The sequence below is a fragment of the Pagrus pagrus genome (assembly GCF_965226575.1).
Source record: "Pagrus pagrus genome assembly, chromosome: 5".
Classification (NCBI taxonomy): domain Eukaryota; kingdom Metazoa; phylum Chordata; class Actinopteri; order Spariformes; family Sparidae; genus Pagrus; species Pagrus pagrus.
Window position 1 is genome coordinate 14,906,655 of NC_140189.1, and position 10,663 is coordinate 14,917,317.

Below are 10,663 nucleotides of genomic sequence, written 5' to 3' on the forward strand. Positions count from 1 at the left end.
TCAGAGAATAAAGGGGAAGAGAAGAGTCTCTGGTGAGTGCTGGGTTTAGTGAAAGGTTGACCTGAATTCAAACACACAGACACTATCTTATGGCATATTTAATGTACAGTACACTAGTCTGGCTGTTTGGGGTCAAAGAACACTTGTTCGTGTAACGTTAATAAATACGAATGATCATGTGGTCTGCACCAATTTTGCGCCTTGCGTAGGTTAACACCATTTAACAATCCCCTGCTGGAGAAAATCTATCTGACGTTATAAATGTTCATGGACAAGGTCATGTTTTCATTTCATTCATGTTACATTTAGTCACCGACTTCCTTTCTCACCGTCTGACTCTCTCCTTGAAGTTCAAGTGACAGGTGACCATATGACACGCGCTGTTAACTGTTAACTGTTAACATTTTATAATCTTTAAAGGGATTGATCATTGACGCAGGCTGCTAACCAGGTGTTAAGTAAACATGTCCGGATGCAGCTGTTCAGGTGAAGACTGGTCTGACAAACTGCAACAGGTTGATATGCCAAGTAGATAGCTTACCTTGTAATATCCAGTGGTTTAATGTGATTGTTTACTGTCCCACCACTGATTAATTACTGTATGAATGATGTACAGTAGATGGTATGCCTGATTGTTGCCATTATATCTTTATTTCTATCATACTACTTAATAATTTCATTGGTGCTTTATTCAGCCAAGATCTAGTCTGACTGCTGCCACGCCCACAGACACACACACACAGGAGGTGAGGGAGAAAAGGAGGGGGGAAAGCAGGTAGGGAGAACCGAACACAGAAAAACAACAGGACTGCCACAGTAGCACCGTGACAAGTTCCTCCTAAACTAAAGGTTAAATGATTTCATCGGTGCTTTACTCAGACAAGATCTAATCTGACTTGGCAACTTTTCCAGCTTTTATTTCTTACATTTGATATTACCATTGTCACAATGATACTCTTCATACATTATACAGTTCCATTGTGGATGCGTCTGTCTGTGTGTGTTGATTTGATCTACTGTGTCATTAGGTGATTGCTAAAAGATGGGACAGACACTGAGCACCCTTACGGAGAATGGCTACAAAATTGAAAAGGAAACTGAAAGTTATGCTATAGCCACCAAGGACGGTGGCAAAGTTTTCATAAGAAAGATCAAGGTAAGTGAACTCATTGAGCATGAGTATGTCCAGGTTTAAAAATCTGTTCTCTATAATTGTAAAGTGTTACTAAAAAAAGAGCTGAGGGGGGAAAAAAATTATTATAGTGTAATAGCAGCTCACTGATTATGTGTTGAAGCTGCTTCCTTGTATGACAGCATCTGAACTCTAATTGTTGCATGTGGTTGGTGGAGGGAGTGCAAGGGTGACCTAAGTTTGATAAGATAAATCTGCTGGTGTTGGATCAGTAGCTTGCTCACTGCTACTAGAACTTTGACAAGTTAGTTGGAGGTTACCTGGATTGCCAAGTGCCCCCGCCAAACCATTCTTACGCAGTGTTGTCTTGTTTTAACAGATTTCCACAAATGAAGAATTAATCTCACAGATAGAAACCCTCAAGACAACAAGTCATCCCCATGTGATGAGCACCAAGAACTCATTTAAAGGTAAGTGTTCAAAGGTCTGTTTAAATTAAATAGTCTTCTGAAATTGTTGCAAAATGTAATATGATTCAGCCAGAATATTAGTTGCAACAAAGTCGTGATTCTAAAAGTGGAGTATAAATGTGTTGTGCATTGGTGTTGTGTAGTGTTTATAAATGTTGCAAATCTGAATAAATGGACAGAATAACGTCAGTGTTTGGAGCCAGTCAGTGTACATCACAATCCCATTTGTTTCTCTGATGACAGATGCTAATCTCTTCATTACTTCTTTAAAAATGCTAACATATTTTCCTTTTGGCACAAAGACGAAGACAAAAACACCTATTATGTAGTGACTGAGTACTGTCAGGGAGGGAGCCTTGCAGAAACGATCAAAGGGAAGAGCGACTCTGTGCAAGAGTTTGAGGTACTCTTGAAAAAGATATTTCAAATTTTCATACATATATGTACGTGTGTGTGTGTGTGATTTTAATCAAGATAAATATCTACTAACATATCCAAGTGTCATGATGTCTTTTCTAGGTACTGAGCTGGATTGTTGAAATCTGTATGGCTCTGAAAGCCCTACATGAAAAAGGCTTGCTTCACAAAAATCTGATGCCGCAGGTACAGCACACATCAGATCTGTTGAAAGGGTCAATGTGTTTCCACACAATTAACACATTAACATTTTTACACCAAAAACATACAAAATATGTAGTCACAAATAGTCACCCTTAGGGGCACCAGGCCTTTATTTGAGGCAGGCTAATATTATAGACAGACAGATGTTGTGTGCCCCACCAGATTTTTGATCATCTGTATTTTAAATACTCCCATTCCAAAAATGTTTTCAAATGAACTGTTTTTACAGACAATGATTTTACAAAGTATTCCTGTGCTCATCTGTAATATCCTTCATACAATCACAAAGAGGTGAGCCTTTCCACATCCTTGCTTGTGTCATCTGAGCCTTTCGAGGATGCCCCTTACCTGTGGATCGTTCTAAAACAGGTGTTTTGAGCATTTCACAGCTCACCCAGTCTGTGTTGCCCTGTCCCAACTTGTTTTAAACGTGTTTGTGGCATCAAATTCAAATCAAAATTAAATTAAAATTAAATCAACATATATTTACAAAAATTAAAGACGTTGATGAGGTAAAACATTGAATATATTGTCTTAGCCTTTTTTGACATACACTCAATTAAAAATAGTACAAAGTTACATTTTTATCTATTTCTATATTTTTCATTTCCAGAACATTTTCTTCACAGAATTTGGAACTCTGTGCTTGAGTGGATTTGGGGAAACCCAGGCAAAGTACGGCATTGTCCTGATTAATTACAAATGAAAGCCTACAAAGTATAAATGCAATATGTGCATGATTAAATGTTGTATTATATTTGTTGTTACACAGCAACACTAACGTGAGTACTGCGGGAGATGAAGCAATCAGTTATCTGGCACCAGAGGTCTTCACACAGGCAACGTATGAAACAAAGAGGTATGGACCTTCATAGCAGAAAAGTACATTTACATGATCTTTGAGCCCAGTATTTGTTACGTTGGGTAACACGGTAGTCCTCACACTTCTTTCCTCTCAACCACATTAATAATAATAAGTCAGTGATATGATGTTGCTCTGTATCCATCCACATGTTTTGATATTTTCTGCCCCTTGGTAGCCAAATATCATATAATGTATTATCTGTTACAGTTATAGACACCTTAGAAGTACATTTGAAACACTTCTTCTGTAATAATAATACGTCTTTCATTCGTAGTGACATTTGGTCAGTGGGATGCATACTCTACGAGCTCTGTACTCAACAATTAGCGGTGAGTTACCCAGAAATGTGCATGTTATCAAAAATGAATGAAATCCAAACAGGTAATAACAATGGAAATAAGACAACTTACTGCCACACCAGCAGCTCTGAGAGGCTCTACCCAGTAGTCTGTACTGTAGGTGCAGCTGTGGCTCAGGAGGTAAAGCTGGTGGTCCACTACTCAGAAGCTCATTGCTTCGATCCCAAACTCCTCCAGTCATGTTGAAGTGTCCTTGGGCAAGATTTTGAACCCCCAGGTTTATCCTGCATAACAGAAGCATATATTGTTGTATCACATAAATGTGTGCAAAGTAACATGGGGAGAGACAATGTGACTTTATTACAAATAGTAAAAATACAGTATAAGTAATATTACTCTCCACAATGTTTGCAATTACTTCCTTTATTACTTAATGAATTTTTATAATCCTTCAGTTCTCTGCAGACACCACAGTCAATCTCATCCCCAAGATCATTTCTGGTCCTTACCCAAGTCTCGAAGGCCAGTGGTCACCAGAGTTCTGTGAACTCTTGAGTGACATATGGACAAGAGACCCTGACTCAAGACCTACAGCCTGTGAGATTTTGGGGCGTCCCATCACTTTGAAATGTCTCTTCAAAAAGGTTCGGCACTTTCAGAAATAATAATAAGAAATATTAATAGCATAATAATTTACTATATGATAAAATCCTGCAGAATAGGCATGTTGCCTCCTCTATTAGTTGTATATCTTCTCATCAAATACCTCCTGTATCTGTCTCTGACACTATGCTTTTATTCATAGAGCAAAACAACTACAGAGCACCTTCAGACTCAGTTGGGCAAACTGAGAGCTGTGGCAGACAGTTTGGAACGGGTGCACCAGGGCGCCACCATCGGCAGTCTGACAGGAGGAGTGATTGGAGCGGTGGGAGGGATTGCATCCATAGTGGGACTTGCTCTCGCCCCCTTCACTCTGGGAACCTCACTTATTGTCACTGGGGTGGGAGTCGGCGTGGGTGTGGCTGGTGGGGTCACTGCCAGTGCTTCAAATATCACAAACATGGTCAACCAGTCCTCAGATCGCAAAGCAGTTGAAAGCATCATTAAAGAGTTTGATGAGAAAATTAATGCTGTAGCTCTCTGGCTTCAGGAGATGAGCATCAGCTTACAGGCAATTGGAACATGTTCCGAAGGTGATAAACCTGATGATGAGGGAGGAAGTTTCAATCAAGAAAACTGGGCGAGGTTTGGCGCAAGGGTAGGCAGGGGCTTAGGAGGCCTCGCTGAATTGTTTCGACTTGTTCGAGTGGCAAATATTGGCAAAATCGCAGCGCAAGCAACCAGGGCAGTACGTGTGGCAGAGGTAGCAACTGGTGTACTTTCTGGTCTATTTGTGGCAGCAGATATCTTCTTTATTGCCTTGGATGCTAAAGAGATACACCACATTAGACAAACACAGGGAGATGGTACAACAAGCTCTGAGATCATGAAATTTGTCCAGTCCATCAGGAGTGCCGCAACAGAGCTGCAGGAAGTTTTGGATGAGCTCAAAGCCGTGATCTCAGACGTCCCTTTTCTTGAGGATGAGAGAGAGTTGGAATGGCAACATATGGAATGAATGTAAACCAAAAAGCCAGTGCCTATAACCCCTTAGATTATAAACCCTCTTATTAGCTTCAAATGTGGATATACTGTATTGCACCTCTTCTTTTTCAGGATTACCTGGGCTATTTAAAATGAAGACACATTTTATGTTAATAGTTATGTTAAAGATTTATGATGAATTATATACATGTAGAATTAGGATTCACTTGAAAAAAAGTCCAGGCACAAAATGAATCTATTTGAATTCTCTCAAATATACGGAAGCCCTAAAGGGCCATGCATTCATACATTTTATTTCCTCCGTTTTCCCGTGATAATCTCGAGATAATGAAACTTTGTTTTCCCGAGATAATAATATAATTAATTCGAGATCTCGAGATAATGACTGTGATATGATAGGCCTGAGATTATGGAGACCTCTTTGCTGGTCAGCTATGTAGTTAATGACGACTTCTGGCTCACTTAGATTGTGCCACTGATATAGCTGAAGTGTTGCTAACCGTCTTTTTAGATTACGCACACTGATGTGTATATTATCTGTAATAGCAAGGCATAATGCTATTTCAGCCTGTGTCAGGCCTTGATTGAAAAGATATGTGACGTGGTGATCGATATGCTCCTGCTCCTCTGACATTGCAACACTGAATGATTTTTCCTGCAATGATTATATATACTATAATATACTAATATATAGCAATATATTTCTCAAGATCTCAAATTAATTATATCGTTATGTTGGGAAAACAAAGTTTCGTTATCTCGAGATCTCGAGAAATGTATCCCGTTATCTCGGGAAAACGGCAGTTGTTATTTCGAGATAATAACTTGAGATCTCGAGAAAACAAATGAAATTAACTCGTTATCATGGGAAAACGGAGGAAACTCACTCAAATTTACTCACTCAATCAGTGATATTTTTTCAGTTACTGGTGGATCTAACTCATGTAAATATTGTCTCTACTGATGCCACACCTGCAAAATGTTACAGTTCACAGTGACACAGACTGGTATGCCACATGCCCTGCACTGCCATGGCTCACCTTTCTTTCTTCTAACTGGCGCAGCCTGCATCTCCTCCTCCATTATCTCCTTAATGGCTGCAGTCCACCGCTTTGATAGCAGCCTTGGCATGTCTGAGGAATGGCCTGCAGCGCCACAGGCCAAACCTTAAATTTGACTGGCCTCCACAGGTGCCACCTCATTATCCTAAACTATGATTGGCTATCTGTCTGGCCAGATGTGAGACCTTGGTTCAAACCAACCATTTGACGGTAGCATTGTGTTGTGTTGTGATTAGTCGGTCTATTTATCTTTTATGTCAAATATCTTAAAGGAATGTAAAGAAACTGTAAGATACTGTAATGTATGTAAAGTGGTAGCCACCCTAGTTACTCTTTAATGAGTCAGCACATGAAAGCAACAATCCTACTTATGCTGCCACCACAGTTTTAGTAGTTAATCCAGTTTTGCTGTATCATCAGATTGTGTCACCTTTGAAGTGACTATCATGATTATTTCAACATTAAAAACAAATTAAACAAACAAATGATCTAATGTAGTTAATAATAATAATAATAATAATAATACATTTTATTTGGAGGCGCCTTTCATGGCACTCAAGGTCACCTTACAAAACAACAAAACCAATTGGAGTTTATGGATGAACTTGTGGGGGAGACCAAAGAGAAGGGAGATGCAATAGTCCAGGCGGGATGTGACCAGAGTGTGGACCAGGATGGCAGTGGAGTTGGGAGTAAGGGATGGACGGAGGCGGTTGATGTTGCGTAGATGGTAATAGGGTAATGTTATTGATGTGGGTTTGAAATGAGAGAGTACTGTCAAGGACGACACCCAGACTCTTAACCTGTAGGGAGGGGCTAACAGAGGAGTTACCGATGGGGATGGTGAAACTTGGAGTGTTAGTGAGAGTGGATTTGGAACCATTGAGGAGAACCTCAGTTTTATCACTGTTGAGTTTCAGGAAATTGGAAGAGAGGCAGGTTTTGATTTCTTGTAAACAGTCACAGAGGGAGGAGGGCGGGAAGGTGGAGGTGGGTTTGGAAGAAAGGTAGAGCTGGGTGTCGTCCGCATTACAGTGGAAGTGGATGCTGAATTTACGGAAGATCTGACCAAGGGGGAGGAGATAGATGATGAACAGGATGGGGCCAAGTACAGAGCCTTGGGGAACACCAGAGGAGAGGAGAGATGGTTGGGATGTGAAGGTTTTCGACAGAGGTGGGAATAGTGGAGTCATCAAGTCATCTCCATGCCATGTATTTGTTCTGTTCATGCACTAAACCAGCTGAGTCCAATCAGCACAGCTCTTCAGCCATGAAGGTGAGCTAATTAGTGAATGCACCTGGTTCAGTGACTGAGCAGAACAAATACATGGCATGGAGATGACTTGATGACTCCACAATTCCCACCTCTGGTTTTCGACTGGATGAACTGAGTGCGGCCGGAAAGATAAGATTTAAACCAGTCCAGGGGTGTGTCGGAGATACCAATCGATGCTAATCTGTCAAGGAGGGTGGTGTGGGAGATGGTGTCGAAAGCCGCATTTAGATTGAGGAGGATGAGGATGGATAATAGTCCGGAGTCAGCTGCCATCAGGAGGTTGTTAGTGATTTTGAGGAGGGCCGTTTCTGTGCTGTGACGTGGGCGGAATCCAGACTGGAACTGTTCGTAAAGGTTAGTGTTATGGAGATGTGGGTTGTTGAAGTCACTTGGGTGTGAACCAGGTTTCTTGAGTATAGGTGTAACAGCAGCAGATTTAAGAGTGGATGGTACAGAACCAGAAGTGAGGGAGGAGTGAATGATGGCAGTTATCAGGGGTAACAAGGAGGGGAGACAGGCAGTGACTAAGGAAGTAGGCAGGGGGTCGAGTTGACAGGTAGATGTTTTAGATTTCAGAATGAGGTCCAAAATGTCAGCAGCAGAGGGCAGTTGGAAGCAGTTGGTTTGAGGGGTCAGTTGCTGGTGAATCCTGAGTATTTTATCATTGAAGAATGACATTAGGGAATTGTAGTGATCTAGGGAATAAAAAGTGATCTGAGGAATAAAATGCTTACATGCTGTGTAATGATTAACTACATCGTACTACTTTTTTGATTTAATTGATTGCCGATAATAATTGTATTCATGACATTTCTCCAGTAGTCCTTTGAGAAATTAATGTTTTTGTACGGGTAAAAACTGCTGTTGTATGATTATGTTTCATACAGCCGGCGACATGACAAAGTGGACACTGAAAAGCACCAGTTTTCCCTGGAATTATCTCATCGTTCTCATCTATATCAATGAAGAATAAATGAAGGTTGTAACAAGGATTTCAATTGTGTCCAGCTGACTGAGTGGTTAATACTGTCACATCATAACAGGAACAGCTTAGGTTTAACTCTCTCTGTCTGAGGCTTCTCTGAGTCTGATTTACATGTCTCCCCTATGTCTGTCAGGATCAGTGTCATTTTCTGTCTACATGTGTTAGTCCTAGTCCTAAAACCTTCTTTTTTGTATTTGTGCAACAATATAGTGGTGCCCTTGACTGTAAACTGTGTAACCTCAAGTAATGCGAAACTTTACCTCAGATTTTGAAAGTGCAGAAGGAGAAAACACACTGCTTGTTGTGACTCCTTGATTTCGCTGTGACGAAACAATCAAGTGAGCAGAAAGAGCTTTATACTATCTAGAAGCAGCTGATGACAAATGGCGGTAAGAATCCCCAATCAATCGGCACTCTTTCTGCTGCCATGTTTCTGTAATATAATCAAAACTGGACTTTAACTGGGTTTCTGAATGTGCAGTTAAAGAATGTATAATCAAGAAGACATAGACAAGGCTATCACATTTAACACAGAGACCTAAAAATCACAAGGAAACAGAAAGAGCTTTTCCTCTGCTCACAAAACTTAAACAACACAAGGCATTGCACAGATTTCCACTGACCTGGTGCTTGCAGGCAGGAGATGATGGCACACAATGCATTCATCCTTGAAAACTATAATTCCATCGAGTCCTGGTTTTCCAGATGCACACACCCTTTGCATTGCTTCACCAAAATCACTCTTCACTCAGCAGAAGACTGGGGGAGAGGCCAAAGAAGAGAATGCAACCAACGAAGCCAACCAAGTTCTTGGTCTTGCGAGAAATGTGGGAGGGATCCATAACAATGTGGTATTACGGGACAGGACGGGCTGGAACTAGCTGGTCGGCACGCTAACTTCAGTAGATAGCAGCAGAGACTCTGCAGCTGCGACAGCCAATGTGATGGTGTCTTTACCGGGGAAACTACAGCTCACAATCCACTGTATCTGCTTTGCCAATTATTATCAGTTTTCAAGGAGACTGATAAACAGCAACTGGAACAGATTTAGGTTTACAGTAAAAAAATAAAAATCTTAGTGTCAAAGTTGAGAATAACCAGTGATGAAGTGTAACTGACAACAATTCACCCAAACACTGAGTATTTCCCTTTACTGCTACTTTATACTTCCTCTGCAGTTATTGGCTTAAAAGCCTGCTGTCCTTTCTGATACTTAATGTGTACTGAGCTCTGGCTCTCGTCTCTGTCTCATGTATCAAGTTATTAATTACAGCATTTATGTTAAATACAGCTTTATGTGTTCTGTAGTTTCAAATTTATAAAACTCTATTTTGAAAAAATAAAAAACAAGCCAGTGTGATGCAACAAAGTGTGTATTGTAATTTGTGTTTTTACCATGTAATTGCAGAAAATGAATCATTGAGCTGATTAAATATGATTTACATTTTTTTATTGCAAATTAGGGCAACTATCTTATCTATACATCAATCTATACACCCATCTGTATGACTTCACAGAAGTTCACAGTGAGGAGAGGAGGGCAGCTGATGCTCTGCACTGGATGAACTTGGTGGAGGATCAAGCTGCTCCATCACTGGGTGAAGCTCCACATCCTCTGATTGGCTGGATTCTGTGAGTCCTGCAGAGGAGGACGAAGATGTGACTGCTGTTTGTAGAACATGCATTATATATATTACATTATACTCCTGTGGCAGGTGATACATGTCACTCACATGCACAGTCACTGGAGTCTGTGTGTGCAGCAGCTGCACCCTGGCTGTCCGCAGATGTGTGCTGTGACAGGACCGGGACTGTCTGAGGGGGGCGAGGCTCCTCCACAGCTCTCTGTGAGGTTTAGGCCTCCATCACAGCTGCCTGTGAGGTGGATGCCCCTGGTGACACACACTAAGACACTGCTACACCAACAAACAGAATCTGAAACACAGATCACATAAGAGGGGGTTGCTGATTAAACTACCAACAGCAGCCCTGAAACAGAGGGACTGATATCCTTTAACTGCAAGGTTTGTGTATGTGTATTGAGAAATCTGGCCTGAGTAAGTGACCGGTATTGACCTTTGAGTGTGAATGTATGATAAACAAAAGATTGGGAATGTTACATCCCCGGCTCCCGGGAAGCAACACAATGAAACAAGGGGGACAACACTAAGTGCAAGGCGGTTTATTAATGCAAAAAAACAGAAAACAGAACAAAGGAATGAGCAGCCAGGGATGCTGCAGCCTGGCCTGCTGTCGGTGGGAGTGTGAGAGAGGGAGAAGGAGGTGTGGCCTGCCCTTTTAAGCAGGGGGCCATGTGAGCGCAATCAGTGGTGGTCCTTCCTACAG

At 41.2% G+C, this 10,663-nt stretch overlaps 1 protein-coding gene across 1 annotated transcript; it reads left to right on the forward strand.

Moving 5' to 3' along the window:
* The first annotated feature begins 1,523 nt into the window (after positions 1-1,523).
* LOC311257147 (uncharacterized protein) lies at positions 1,524-5,467 on the forward strand. The gene is made up of 8 exons (XM_084352621.1): positions 1,524-1,602; positions 1,905-2,005; positions 2,122-2,205; positions 2,837-2,898; positions 2,996-3,082; positions 3,363-3,417; positions 3,843-4,031; positions 4,193-5,467. Exons 1-8 carry the CDS (start codon positions 1,578-1,580, stop codon positions 5,006-5,008), a joined length of 1,419 nt encoding a protein of 472 aa, XP_084208747.1. The 5' UTR covers positions 1,524-1,577; the 3' UTR covers positions 5,009-5,467.
* The last annotated feature ends 5,196 nt before the right edge of the window (positions 5,468-10,663 follow it).

Bases quoted from the DNA above. Each gene is read 5' to 3' on its own strand.
- LOC311257147 (XM_084352621.1), top strand. From the start codon at position 1,578: ATGAGCACCAAGAACTCATTTAAAG. The intron at 1,603-1,904 runs GTAAGTGTTCAA...TTTGGCACAAAG, and splicing joins CACCAAGAACTCATTTAAAG to ACGAAGACAAAAACACCTAT. The intron at 4,032-4,192 runs GTTCGGCACTTT...TTTTATTCATAG, and splicing joins TGAAATGTCTCTTCAAAAAG to AGCAAAACAACTACAGAGCA.